At 34.9% G+C, this 16,059-nt stretch overlaps 1 protein-coding gene across 18 annotated transcripts in view; it reads right to left on the reverse strand.

Annotated features, from left to right (window-relative positions):
* The window catches only part of PTPRK (protein tyrosine phosphatase receptor type K), a 583,718-nt gene that overhangs the window by 450,652 nt on the left and 117,007 nt on the right, over positions 1-16,059 (reverse strand). For all 18 annotated transcript variants that reach the window (XM_067010720.1, XM_067010722.1, XM_067010719.1 and 15 more), the window contains exon 2: positions 5,655-5,777. In XM_067010720.1, the coding sequence (XP_066866821.1) occupies positions 5,655-5,777 (123 nt within the window). The remainder of the gene's footprint in view (positions 1-5,654; positions 5,778-16,059) is intronic.

The raw sequence follows: 16,059 nt of genomic DNA on the forward strand, positions 1-16,059 counted from the left end.
TTTATGTTTAAACTCTGGGATTAAAAAAAAAGAAAGAAAAAAAGGATACACAGTTCTAAAAATAATATGTAAATATAAAGGCACATTTCATTTCTTATCGTTCTCAGTGTAATGCCATTTGCTCTCTAAATTTTAGTTTGAGGATTTGATAACGGAGCAAAATTGAGATCTAGTAGGGCCTTAAACTACTGAATCACACCTCACTAAGCTTTGCAATAAAGGAGGAATGGTTTCTTACTTCAATCTTCAGATTAATTTAATGACAAAGGCCTTTTAGATACACAGATAGATACACAGACAGAAAGAATGTCTATTCTATTCCATTTTACAGATGGAACTCTGTATAGTGATTTACATTATTATCAGTGAAAAGTACCAAATTCAAGGTAGGATACAATGTAGCATAATTTTAAGCTGTCAAATGGGTACTCTAGAGACTCTAAAATTCAATTAGTCATTTTACAAAAACCTGTTAAAAAGAAAAAGCAGTTATAATTACACTTGAAGATAAATGTCTTGAGATGTCAATCATGATCTCTATGCTCAGATCTAGGTCAGAACATGTAGTAAAATTATCCAATGAATTTGTTTCATGATGTCACAAGTATAAAGGAACATCTGACAAACAAGGTCATGAACACAGATTTATTTGAGATGGAGAAACAATTTCCAGTTCCCTGCAACATTTCTCATTCTCTATGGATTTGATTTTTATAGACTAGACTTTTGAGGAGTAGAAGATTGGGACTAATTTGACTAGCAAAAGACAAAAGAAAGAGCGAGGTCCTAAAAGGGAACTCCTTCTTTAGTAACAATAACATTTAAAATTATATCCAAAATAAATAGGTGAAATCATTTATAAAGGCAAAGCTAAACATTAGTAAGTATGTGAAGGTCTTCTAACTACATTAAAATCTGAGCTGAATATAATATTGGGAAATGAAGTATTTTTTCTTATTCAATTAATTTTTTAGCAGGAGAAAGACCTTTTTTGTTTAACCCTTGACCAAAATATGTAAACCACATTATATAAGTTGACAATTTTCCTAAGTAAAATGAAATAGTGCCTTAGGAAATCAAAGATGAAAAATATGATTTATGTTCATGAGGACATTATAGTTTAGTGGAAAGGAGTTATTTTTAAAAGTACTATAATAGCAGTTGAAATACGTACCAAGTACAGTGGGGAGCATATCTGAATGTGAGGATAGAAGAAATATTATATAAAAGCTCCATGCCAACCAGGAAAATCTTCCCAAAGCAGATGGAACTTAAGTAGACATAGTAAGAATGGAAAGTAGTTTGGTGAGTGGTAAGTGAACAGAGAATTGTCTCAACAGAGGGAAGAGAACATACAAAGGCTCAGAGATGTCAAAGATCATATTATCTTTGAATGCAGGGGAGGGGGTCCAGGTTGGTGAGAAAAAAGGAGTTTGAGCCCTATTATATATCTTTCATTCTAATCTATAACATTTTTTAATTCTTAGTCTAGTTTCCCCAAAGTATCCTTGCGAGCATTGGTTTTATTTACTCTGTTTTTTGCCATTTTCTATTAACATATAAGATGCATAGAGGAAAGCACACAGCTCATAATTGTACAGCTCAATGATTTTCAGTTTGAGTATACCTGTGAAAACACCATCCAGATCAAGAAAGACTGTATTACCAGCATCCAGAAGCCCCCTTCATGCCACCTTCCAAGCACTAACCATCCCCAACCCCTGCCAGCCCTTCCTGGAGGTAAATAATACCCTGACTTCTAACATCATCAATTTGCTTTGCCTGGTTTTGAAATTTACATAAATGAAATACAGTACATTATCCTTTTGTGTTTCTTTCCCTCAAGATGATGTGTGTGAAATGCATCCATATCATATATGGCAACAGTTTGTTCATTTACATTGCAGTGTAATATTCCATTATGTGACTAATCACCATTTATTTATTCATTGCACTGTTGACAGACATTTGGATTGTTTTCAGTTTGGGACTATTTTGGATACTGATGCTGTAAATACTCTTGTACATGTCATTTGGAAAACATGTGTACTCAGTTCTTCTGGGCATATACCCCAAAATGGATCTGTTGGGTCATTAGGCTGTACAAAGTGGTTGTACAGATTTATACCTGACCATAGTACTGTATATGAAGAGTTTTACTTTCTCCATACTCTCACCAACACTTGAAATTTTCATCTTTCTGCTCAGTGTGTAGAAGTTTCTCGTTGTGGTTTTAATTTGTATTCATTTGACGACTGAGTTGAGCAGGTGCTCCCACTTTCATATGATTTTTGGCCATTAGGATATACTCAATCTTTTGCATGCTATTTTAAACGTACTTAGCTGGCCTTTCAGCCACCATCATTGTCACCCGACAAAGGCAGTTTTGCTGAAGAACACTTTAAGCAATTATTGACAGCATAACGTCTTCAAATGAGAAGAAATAATTTTCTTCTCTTCTACGCATCTTCATTCTTTTCTTATTCTTTTCTCTTTTTTTTTTTAAATTAATTAAGTTATTTACTTTTGGCTGGGTTGGGTCTTTGTTGTTGCATGTGAGCTTTCTCTAGTTGCAGAGAGCGGGGGCTACTCTTCAGTGCGGTGTGCGGGCTTCTCACTGAGGTGGCTTCTCTTGTTGTGGAGAACAGGCTCTAGGCACGCAGGCTTCAGTAGTTGTGACTTGTGGGCTCTAGAGCACAGACTCAGTAGTTGTGGCACGTAGGCTTAGTTGCTCCACGGCATGTGGGACCTTCCCAGACCAGGGCTCAAACCCGTGTCCCTTGCATTGGCAGGCGGATTCTGCGCCACCAGGGAAGCCCAATTCTTTTCTTATTCTAATCTATTTATTCACCCTCTCTTTCATCTTCCCATCTACCTTTTCAATCCAAAAAGATCAATAAACAGAAGTCAATTAACAATGTCCAAGTATTGTAAAGAGAGTTCAATAACAAGTTTGCGTCACAGGCCCAGCCTTCTTACTTTCGAGTTGGTAAATGTTTGAGTTCTTTTTTTAATAATTGAAAAAAGTAAGCATTAACATTTACTATTTACTTTAAAATAAATTTATCATTCATAAAATTTTAATAAGATAAATCTAAATGTCTCCCTTTTCCCAATTTATGAATAGATAATGTTCAGTGAGCATTTTAAAGGAATATAAGAAGGAAAATGAAAAACACAGTATAGATTGTAAAAAGATAACAGAAAAACAATATATACATGGATGCTTTCTTTCACCTTTTCTGAAAACCAAACACAAATTATATTTGGCAAAAATAAAGTGGCTGTGACCTTTTTCCCTCCTCTGCATGATTAATTAACTAATGTCCTATTAATTGGAAGATGTGGCTGAATTTCTAACACTTTCATTTTCTGTGCATATCATCCCGTACTGTAACCACCAATTAAGCTGTTCATCAAAGGTGAACCAGCAAGGTCATCTGAGCAGTATCTCTTCAGCTATTCATTACCCATCTTCAATAGTAATTAACAATGGTAACATTTCCATAAATCAACATCTTTCTGATTGTTCTCTGATGATAAACAGTCAAAATATGTGCATCCCAGCCTACCCTTTTTACTTTTATATAAAAAATTCAGTCTAAATGTACCACAGAGAAAACTCAGGTGAAATATTACTGGAGTTTCTTTAATTAAAATGTACCAGAGAAATAAGGTTATGTACCTCTGATGGAAAAATACAAACCTACTTTCACAACTAAATGAGTCTAAAACAAACAACCCAATCAAAAAATGGGCAGAAGACCTAAATAAACATTTCTCCAAAGAAGACATTCAGATGGCCAGTAGGCACATGAAAAGATGCTCAACACCACTAACTATCAGAGAAATGTAAATCAAAACTACAATGAGGTATCACGTCACATTAGTCAGAATGGCCATCATTAAAAAGTCCACAAACAATAAAAGTTGGAGAGGATGTGGAGAAAAGGGAACCCTCCTACACTGTTGGTGTGAATGTAAATTGGTGCAGCCACTATGGAAAGCAGCATGGAGATTCCTTATAAAACTAAAAACACAATTACCATATGATCCAGCAATCCTGCTCCTGGGCAAAAATCTGGAGAAAACCATACTTCAAAAAGATAATGTATCCCAATGTTCATAGCATCACTATTTACAATAGCCAAGACATGGAAGCAACCTAATTGTCCACTGACAGATGAATGGATAAAGAAGATGTGGTATATATGTGTATATATATATACATACACGCACACAATGGAATACTACTCAGCCATAAAAAATAATGAAATAATGCCATTTGCAGCAACACAGATGGACCTAGAGATTGTCATACCAAGTGAAGTAAGTCAGACAGAAGAGGACAAATATCATATGATATACTTATATGTGGAATCTAAAAAAAAAAAAAAAGATACAAATGAACTTATTTATAAAACAGACTCACAGACTTAGAAAACAGAACTTATGGACACCAAAATGGAAAGTCTGGGGGTGGGGGCAGGGGGGATAAGTGACAATTTAGAATAAAATTTAATTCACCCTACTCTCAAAGAGCACATCACAGTGTGGACCAATAAGAAAAATTAGTTATAAAGTGTTTATAATCATGATTAAAATACTGAAAATATATTTTAAAACTTAAGTTACTAATAATAGGCAATCATCCCATCAATTATGTATGACAACATACTATAATAAAGTGATTACATATTATTAAATAGTAACTAATGTATTATATTATTAAATATAATTATATTGTATATTATGTGATCATACATAATTATATTCCATGCTTGTTTATTTCTAAATTTTAGAAAAATAATTCATTCTCTTTAGTAAAGTATTTTAAAATTCCTGTCTGCATTTTCAATTTCTCAAATTAATAAGTTATTGGTAAACATATATGCACAGAGCTTAGAATTAATTGAAAATTAATATGCAGAACTGAAGGTACAAACAGTCTGCTAGCATATAAAATGGTATGTATATGTTAATATCCTATGTCAGTTAAGAGTAAACACAGTTCAAACTGGCTTAAACAATAAGAAGATGTACTATTTCACAAAACCAAAATTCAAAGGATATAACAAGGTCAAGGTAAAGAAAGTAGGGCTCAGCCCTGTTTTTCTACAATCCACTCAAAAAAGATCTCTCCATTTGACAGTTTGGTCTCCAGGATGCCTCTCCTCAGAGCTACTGGCATGCTCATGGCCAGTGGAATGAGATAAGCTCTCTCCCTACCATGAAATAAAGATGTTTCCCTTCAGTCTGATTAGATCAAATCTTGTGATTTAATAGAATAGGTAGTAAGTGAGATGAACTCATTTTTAGACTATTTGGTTTGTTCTTCATTTTATTTTATTTTTTTATTTCTTGGTTTCATTTCCATTTTGCTTTTTTATTGAACAAGGGGAAAAAAAACTAATGTTTCTATTTTTCCAGAGTTAGAGGTAATGAAGATACAGTAAACATTCTTGAGGAAAATAGATTATATAAAGTTATTGAGGGAAAGGCAAAGAATCCTTGGAGGGTCTTTGATGGGGCCAATCAGTTTGACCACACTAGCTTATTATAATAATTAAATTATTGTACTATACCTAACATAAGAAAATGCTACACATTCCAGAGGGATTTTTCCAACACTGGATAAACAGAAGGATTCTCACCTTGTGGCATCTCGGGTGGCAGATAATGAGGTTCTTGAGCACTAACATGAACCCATTCAAAGTCATCATATAGATCCTGGTGGTAATCACAAACTCCCGGACCATCATCAAAAGTACAGCCACCTGAAAGGGGAAAAGAAGAACTACTGTTACATTCTAAACATAGAATGTGCTGGAGAAGAAAACATTATACTGAAATGTACAACGTGGTACTCATAAATTTAATAATAAATGGTACTCCTATTTATCACTATTTTCATTAAATGTTCACATAAAATGAAATTTCTATCTGTATCTTGTGTGAATAAGATAGTGGTTTGAGCCTCAGAAGTAAGGCTGAGTTTTTTAGATATGAATAATATTAGAAGATATATGTAATAGTGAAGCTTTCCGGAAATATACAAACCACCTGCAATCTAAATAGATTATAACAACTTTAGCAGGGAGAACGGGAGGAAAGAAAAAAGTGAAAATTGTCTTTCTTTATACAGCAAGTTCAAAAAGGTGAAGTTAATAATTAAATTTTACCAAATTTCTTGCTTTAGAAGAACACTTTGAAATCTACTCATAATAGCAAATGAAATACTTACAGCTTTATGAGGTCTAAAGTGTTTGAGGTCAGTGAAACATGCTTCCATACTTCATTTAGATTGCTTTCACACACAATTACAACTTAAAAGTGGGAAAAACTGAACGAAGCATAAAACCGATCAGATTAGCCTACAATCACTCTCACTACTTCCACTTTATTTAATAACCTCTTTTTTAAAAATGGAGGTAGCCTTTCCCCTTCACATCAGTCATTTTTCCTGGCTTTATTTTCTGGGGTAATTTTATGGCAGAAGAAGAAAAATTACTTTTGCTTCTCAGTCTACATATACAGGCACACACAACTCAACATATTTAGTTTATTCAATTCATGAAAATCAGAATTGTCCTATATGTCTAATCTTGAAAGAAAATGGATTAGAACTAATGAAAATTCAGCAGTAGGTTTAATGAGAAAAACCAATCAACTGTCTCCTTTCAAGTAGCTTATTTGTTTAGTTTCCATGGGGATCTCTGTGAAGAAACTCAGTGAATTCTCTGACCAAACAGCAGGCTAGGGGGTGGTAAACTTCAGGTCTATAAATTCTTCTCTGTAAACAGAGAATTCACTTTCGTCATCAAAAATTTATCAATCTGAGTATGAAAAAAAGTTATATTCCTCACCAATGACAGAGACAAGCCAGCATTACAGGCAAAGAAGGCAAAATCAGAAATGTCCAGATGACACTATGGCCCAAAGAACCTTTTTCAAAAGTGGAATATAGGGCTTCCCTGGTGGCGCAGTGGTTGAGAGTCCGCCTGCCGATGCAGGGGACACGGGTTCGTGCCCGGGTCCGGGAAGATCCCACATGCCGCGGAGCGGCTGGGCCCGTGAGCCATGGCCGCTGAGCCTGCGCGTCCCGAGCCTGTGCTCCGCAACGGGAGAGGCCACAACAGTGAGAGGCCCGCGTACCGCAAAAAAAAAAAAAAAAAAAAAAAGTGGAATATATATATATATATATATGGGTATCCTGAATCACTCTTATGACCACATCAATCCTTTAAAATAACCAAACTTCAGCAGCTTGAAAGCTTAATGTTGTCTTTTAAATATGCCTAAAACATGCTCTCATGAAAAATGATTTATTTTTTAATTTAAAATTAATCAATGAAAAGAGGTTGCTAGGAAATGAATCTTCACACAGCAAGGGGAAAGTTTTTCTCAAAATATAATTTGCTCTCACAATCCTAAAATGACTTACTGCTGTGCAACACACACCTTCAGGGCTTCCACTGCCCTTTGTAATGGTGTGAGTGACCTCATATATAAATTTAAACTACCAATGGAACCTACACTGGCTCATTTGGAAGACAAATGGGCTTAATTGCTGTCCTTCATAGCCATTGTTAATTTTAGACTCCAGGATTCTTATTAGCAATAACAACTAGGAGGAGCTATACAAAATAAGTGGGTCAACCCCTGTTATTTGCTGCACTGCACTCCCTTATCAGTCAAGAGTCTTGGGAAAAGTTCCTGGTCGATCTGACTTGAGTGATAAAAGAATTTTTTAAAGATGACTTTTCATTTTATAATTTAGAATAAATTCTAATCTAAGAGGTACAATATATCTATCCACCACATGTGTAACATAGGAATACATCTTTGGTAAAAGATGTTTATGAATCGTTTTGTAAAGAACTTTGTATTTCAAAGTTAAGGACTAATACAGTGTTATCAGACTGGGTATAAAAAATACTATTATTGGCCTGATGAATGGGATAGACAGACATGCATGGGAGAGTATATATATAAAATACAGTATGTTACAAGGGATCATTACAGTATGACCAAAGTCACAAAGAACAGAAATGACAAATGAATTGGCCACCTATACCTGAGTTGGTTTTGGAAGGCTTCATGGAGTTAGGCCTAAAGATGAGTAAGGATGTGCCACGCCGGAAAGAAAATTGGATTGAAATTAGAAAAAAAGCAAAAGCAAGGGCATAACAAATCTAAAGAAAACATGATATGTTGGAGAGTCTCAAATAATCTCAAATAATTCTGTGTAATGAGCATGAAAAGTATGTAGGGGACAAAACAGAAACAAAACTAAATATGAAAGATTTTTAGATACTAGAAAACATTTAGATTTTATTCTATAATTGTATGAAGCCATTAAAGGATTTTACCCAGGAGTATGACACAATTCAAGCTACATTAATAATAATAATAACAACAGCTATGTAGAGTTTAAAGAGTAATGAGGGAAAACGGACGTAGATAATTTGGTTCAACCTTACAACAGACAGCACATAATATAATTTGAGCTAATTCCATTTTGCATAATCCCAGTTTACCATTTAAGGCTCACTAGAAAGCCCTAAAAACAAAGTCTTCCTTAATACATAGTCTTCTATACACATGCTCCTCTGTTCAGACATTTTTATATACAGTATTATGGTCTATTTAAAAGAGAAATAGCAAGGTTCTAATTCATAAATAAAAACATAATTTATGAATTTAAAGTTTCACTGAGCTAGACAAAAGGAGGCAATACGGAAATGGTGCTCAAGAAATGTCCTGAGGCAGAGGGGATGAAAATGAACAAGGAAACACCTTACATTTTCAGTTTTTGTATTTGCTACTGACAGGACTACAGGGAGTACAGCAAAATCATTTCAGCAAAACGGCAACTGCAAGTTCCTTGACCCTTGGAGGAAAATTACTTCTGAAGAACCATTTCACAGATTGCTAATTCCTCTATGCCAGTCAGTCAGCTAAAGAACAGATATTTCACTTCAACGGTCTGCTTCCACTATGCCAGCCCATTTGTGGGGCTTTGCAAGCGGTTCACCTGAAAATAAAAGGCAAGCTAATTTGGACTTGCCTGAATTTCTTTACATTCCTAAGCAACTCAAAGAAAAGATAGGTACTAAGAAACATTAGGTACAAAAAATAGAAGTATTCCTATCCCCAAAATTATATTGCCTAAACATCTAGCATTTAGAGAGAGTCTTGAGTGTTTATTTAAACAGATAACTCTATGAGAGAGTATGGAAATAGAGATTCTTTCTGTGGAATCATAAAAGAATGAATACTAAACTCAAATCCCTTCTGATATCAAACTTTTCAATAAAACCCAGGGTCAGGTTAATTTAGAACAAAGTTGAATTGGAGAAAAATAAAAGGTCAGTAAGGCCCTGGACAACTGTGAAAATTTTATGGAGGACATTCTTTTGAAAGCTATTGTACTAGGACCTTCCACATTCCCCCCTCCAAGGCACCTATGCAGTCTTAATTTTCTGATTGAATCTAATAGCAAGAAACACACAGAATTATCTTTCATGGTTCTTTACTATTTGTAAAGAACAAGCTTCACTTAGCTCAAGATACAGATCATTTTTGTTTTTATTTTCTTAAAATGATTGGAACATACAGAGTTTTGAAAAGTAAGAGTAAAGTCCTAGACAAAATATGTGGCAAATGCAATGTCCTTAACACTGTTGTTTTATGACCCTCAAAAATGGGCAAATTAATACTTTCCAATTGTGAATTAAGCTATGATACACAAATTTGCTCATGTAAGTGATCATCAACTTTGAAATAATCTTTCTTCCATTAAGAACACAATGAAAGATTAATATATATCACATTAGGACACATACAATACTGAATTAAACTAACTTTGAATAGATCATCTTTGTCTATGCTAATCAGAACCATAATATAATTTTACTGGTATAAACCCCAAAACTCATTACAAAGAAGCCGATACATTTCACACACACAAAAAAAAAAATTTAAAAGAACAGAAAAGTAACTTATTACTGAATCTCTTAAATGTAACTCCATTCATAATCTGAGTTAATATTGTCTTCTCCCAGAAAAGCAGATTTTTACAAAGTGTAAAAATTGATGCTTTTAAATAAAGTTCATATTTCCTCTGAAATCTACTAGGATATCTTAAAATATTTTTTTTCCTTTCAACTTTTCGGAATATTGAAGATACAAAATAAGAACTGACTTATCATAGTCAATGTTTAAGAAGTTTACCTCCAGTCTAAAGATAAACAATGCTTGTTCTCAATTTAAGTACTGAAATTCAAATAGGAAAAAAAATCCAAGTAGATGCAAAGGATGAATGCCTTTGAGGTCGTAAGTATGAGTCACTGGTCTTAATGCGTCACTCTGGTTCAATAACAAAGAAGATCTAATGAAGAAAAATAAGAAAATTTATAAATAAGAGTTCCTTAAAAGATAACAACTTCAGATCCAGAAAAAAACTCTTGGTCTTCCCTGGTCGCGCAGTGGTTGAGAGTCCGGCTGCCGCTGCAGGGGACATGGGTTCGTGCCCCGGTCCGGGAGGATCCCGTATGCCGCGGAGCGGCTGGGCCCGTGAGCCATGGCTGCTGAGCCTGTGCTCCGCAAAGGGGGAGGCCACAACGGTGAGAGGTCCGCGTACCACAAAAAAAAAAAAAAAAAAAACCACTCTTTTGCCCTGCTAGTAGTTAAGTAGTAGAAGAAAATATTATTTGAGCCTAGCTCCTCCATAAAGCAAAAGGAACTTGAAACACATTATGGAAATCCAAACCCAACATTTATTGATATATATAAATGACTCTTAATGATGAGAGAAGAGCTCATTTCAAACACACCCATAAATTATCTAATTGTTCATCTCTAGAGTTCCATTTCTAGCCAAGAATATATGTTTAATACATACAATCCAAGATTATTTAACTAGTAAGACTTCTATTCAAATTGTCTATAATTTGAAGCAAATGCTATACTCCAATTGATTGAATAATCTTCTTTTAATAAGACTACATTAACCAGAATAGAAAAATAAGTCCAGTTTTACTCCCCTTCATCTTTGCAGAGAAGCAATATTAACATCTCCTCCACTTCAATTAATAAGACTTAAAGAATTTTAAGAAACTGGTACATACCACCACTCAGATGGTAGAAGAAAGAGACAGCATTTCTAGATGAAGCATGGAAAGATGGCTAAGCACATATACAGCTTTCCTATTTTATTTCTTTGAGCTTCAATTTCCTTCCCAATAAAATCAAGATAATAATAGCTACAGTACAGTTGTATGAGGATTAGTGATAATGCATGTAAAGCCCCTAACACTCAACAAGTTTTTTTTAACAGCACCTTATTTTTTCATGTTCCATTCTTAACAGTGCACTCTGTATATATGCTATACAAATGCAAACCTATGCACATATTAAACAGCAAAAGTTGAAGAAAGAAACTTATGGTTTCCATATAGTTTATCCAGAAAGACTAAAGAGAGTTCCCATAAAGACAATATTATCACATTACCATTACCAGTTTTCCCTGAATACTCATCAGATATGCTTTCAATAAGGAAACACCTTACTTTAGATCAAGGGTCAGCAAACTTCAACTGTAAAAAGCCAATTAATAAATATTTTAGGTTTTGTGGACCATATCATTTCTGTCACAACTACATAATTGTTGTCATTGTAGCAAGAAAGTAGCCACAGAGAATACCTAACAAATGGGTATGGCTGTGTTCAAATAAAACTTTTATGGGACTTCCCTGGTGGTCCAATGGTTAAGATCCGCCTTCCAATGCAAGCGACCTGGGTTCAATCCCTGGTCAGGGAACTAAGATCCCACATACCACAGAGCAACTAAGCCTGCACGCTCTAGAGCCCGTGCACCACAACGAGAGAGAAGCCTGCGCGATGCAACTAGAGAATCCCACGTGCTGCAACGCAAGATCCCGCATGCTGCAATGAAAATCCCATGTGCCGCAACTAAGACCTGATGCAGCCAAATAATAAAAAAATTAAATTAAAAAAAAAATTTCATTACAAAAAACAGGTGGCAAGCTGGATTTAGCCATCAGGCCATAGATCACCAAACCCTGGGTTAGATCACTCTGATCTTAAGTATCCATGAAAATTATAGGTAGTACACAGTCTGGTTAAAAGCTTACAAACAAGGGTCTTTGATTTCTGCATCACCTCCATATGACTTGATTTTCTTTCTCATATATCAAGACGAGTGGCAATAGGCCACAGCCAGGAAACTGAAACTGGAAATGGGGTCTGAATGACAGTTCTACGTCTAAAACCAAATCAGATTGTCTGGCTGGACAGAGGTCTAAATCAGAAAGTGAGAATATGAGAGAGCTGAAGACACTTTCAAGGTCCTGTAGTCTGGGCTTCAAGCTTTTTAGACAACAAAGGGAAATATATTTTACACTGTGACCCAGCATATATTGATACATGCATATATGCATGCAAATAGTCAAATATACAGTATATGTGAACACAAATACATTTATTCACTCAATCATCTATTATCTCCAACTATGGGTCACTAGTCGGGTGCTCTTTCTATAAGTGAAATAAAATTAAAAGTAATTGTGTGAATCAGGGAAGTATTGGGTTGGCCAAAAAGTTCGTTCAGGTTTTTCCATAACGAACTTTTTGGCCAACCCCATAGATATGAGAAAAAGAAAACAGGATGGCAATCTTCTGTTTTCAATACACACAAGCATATGTCCATTGTGGGAGGGTACCCAGAAGACAGATGTAAGCAATCCAAGTCTCTATGCCTAATTTTCAGGTCTCAGGTGCAAGCTGAGGTCCAAAAATAAGCCTTTGAGACCTGGGCAGCCCTGACAGTACATATGTGACTTCATCCAACCTCATTATGGAGCTAAGGATGATTACATGCCAAACAGCCATAGAAATGATTTCACAGATGAAAAGAGGTTTATTAAAATGTAAAAGGAACATATTAATAAAAAGTACCTCATACTAGAAAAAATTAAAATTTCCCAGGGTTACAGAGCAAGAAAGTGTCAGAGTCAGGATCTGAACCCAGGTAGTATATAGGTTCTTTACTCTTGACCAAGACATTAAATGGCTCCTCAAATGAAGTGTGATTAGACATCTTCAGAATCATACAGTACAGCTCCCTTCAATCAGCATAACCTCAAGCTATTGCTCAACAAAGAGAGCATTACCCATCTCACCCAGGTGATAGTATGGGGTGCTGCATCCTTTGTGGACAAAATATAGTAAACTTTCAACCATATTACATGTCAAAGTCTCCTAGACTTGATGCCAGCAATAGGAAAAGTTCTTTATTGGACAGAGCTATAGAAGCCAGGCTGATTAACTAGTAACTTCAGCAAAGAATTTTATTTCAATACAGTGACTTAAGACTAAGAATGTATATGATCATAGCACTGTCCTATCACTCTTGCTTGGCAACCTTCACTTTCACCTCATTTCCCCTAAAACACGTATAAACAAGTGGCTTTTCTATCTTTAAAAACATTAAAATAAATCAAAAGCAATTTTGTTCTGGCAATTTTTGCAGTAGCCCTGACATGAATTCCTAGGATAAGAAACCAGGTGTTTTTGCAAAGATCATTAATGTATTTATCCGTTTCTTTTCCTATTTTTCATCATTTTCCTCTATTCCAGTAAAATCTCATCTTTTTTGTCTAGCGTTAGATACACAATCTAGAGAAACCCATTGAACAAAGTAATAGAGAGTAAATGTACTGAAAAATAAAATTCACAACTGAAGCCATATTTACATTTTGGTAAAACTGGAAACCATCCAAGCTCACATTTAAACATTTCTTTATTTTGTTTTGTTTCTCATGGAGGGATTCCTGGTGGGCTCCGCTTCACCCATATGAGACACATTCTGGCTTATTTCAGCAGTTGCTCCTGACTCAGCTCAAGCATGATGGGTGATGGATCATTTTTCATTTATGAAGCGAGTTCTGCAAAATGCTGAAGCCATGTGAAACAGAATTCCATAACCCAACCTCCTAGAGGAAGGGCAAAGATCTGCCTTGAGGTTTTGAATTCAAAATTTTATAGCAGATTGGCAAAGGAATCAAATATTCTCAGCTACATTTTAAGAAGTTCAACAGTTTGGTTTTGTAAGACTGAAATACACTTCGAAAAAAATAACTAATTTAGGTAATTAAAATGCACCTTGAAAGTAAAAAGAAAAAATTATCTTTTTCATTAATATGAAGCCCCTTTCCTATTGAAATGTTTCTAGACTTGGTGTAATATAGAAGGTATACAGGTCAATGTTTGGGTTTTCCACAGTTCTTAAAATATATTCTTAAGAGTAAAGACAGTTTTTTCTGCCATTCTCTTTATTTAGGAAAAAAGGCTGGACATTATCATTTCTATCAGTATATTAACTACTGATTTCAGATGTATTAACCAGTTCTTTCATTCTAAGCATCATTTAAACAGTCAGTTTGGCCTTTTACCAAGTCCACAGCAAACAAGCCACTCACCCAAACACAAGGAAATCCTTACATTAATATTGAGTGATGTTAGAGACCTTGTTGTCAGAGATCTCTACCCCCTTTCTCATAAAGGAAGTAATCGGGGCTTTAACCAATGTTTTGGTGACTTTTACTAGTCTTTAAAAACTTCGACTTCTGACCAAGTCAGTGTTGAAGGCTGAATTATAATAACTTTCTCTGCTCAAATTTCCTTTCTCAGGACAGTGCATATGGTTACCATTTAGTGGAATCACCACAGAAAAAAAAGATCCCTCAACCAGCAAAAACCAATGCTCAACACAGACATTTAAGTGATATGTAAGTCAACAGTCAGTCTAACCTAATGGAGAGAGTCATAATTGGGAGAATGATGAATAAGGTTTTACACAGGGCCTCACTGCGTGAGATTCAGGTCTGGCTGTATCCTTATTTTCTCATTTCAATACCAAAAACAAAAACAACCAATTTGGCTCCACTTTCCCATTTCTACTTCCACCTACTACACAGGAATGCTGTGCCAATTAATTTTAAAAATCTCTCCACAATACCCTATGACTAGTAAAGCTACATGCTATGCACATTTAAGGCATCAAGTTTGGGTTTTAGTTCAGAAAACATCTAGGTGAGATCCTTATTATTGTTTCATATTTACATGATATTTTTAAAGTAGTATGACCAAAATTTGAAGAATTAGAAAACAACAATATCCCATCATTCCTGGGCCTTTGTAAAAAGATAAAGTGGCTCATATGATAAAAAAATTCAGTTATATGTCAGAAATTCAAGCCACCACTGACTCTACTCCCTAGCAAGAACTCCTAAAATATAAACTACTACAATTCAACTATTCTTACATAATAAAAATATTTTAAAGATGTTGACTCTGCCTGTAATAGAATTTCATGTGAAATTCAAAAATATAAAAAAATGCTTCAGTGCAGAAAAGAGGTCTGGGCCTGGAAGAATAATTTCATACAGATAAGTTAACTTTCTTTTGTTGCAAACTCCATGCATATCAGCGGCTCTTGGCTCCCAAGAATAGTAGGTATAAAACTGTCTACAGACTTGAAGTATCCTTGTCTCATCAAATTTGGATGATGGACTGAAAGCATTATATCCCATTTATTTAACATACTTTAATTTTCCCTCCAGGTTTTGCTCTAAAACATAATGACTGACTTTAAATCCATTGAACTGTACAGTTTACAGATAAAAGGCAAACACATTTCTTCAGAATGAACCATGAAAACCTGGAAATTTTTTTATTTTCAAATATAAGGGGTGAGAAGCTGGCACACAGATTTGAATAATAGATTAAAAGCAGTTAACAGTATGGAGATAGCATTTGAAGTATGGTTTCTGCTGTGCAGCAGGACAGCTTTCCTGCCTCACTTCTCACCTCAAGCCATAGCTTGTATTTTGAAATTGTCAAAGCTCTAAAAATAGATAAAATAAAAGACATTATTACAGTGCAAATCTGACAAGCTCATCCTAGCAAATAATTAGTAAAAACAAATTGCCCCTCATTAATGTCTTAGTAAACCTAAGTTTACCATCCTCACTA

The sequence above is a fragment of the Kogia breviceps genome, chromosome 13, assembly GCF_026419965.1.
Source record: "Kogia breviceps isolate mKogBre1 chromosome 13, mKogBre1 haplotype 1, whole genome shotgun sequence".
Classification (NCBI taxonomy): Eukaryota; Metazoa; Chordata; class Mammalia; order Artiodactyla; family Physeteridae; genus Kogia; species Kogia breviceps.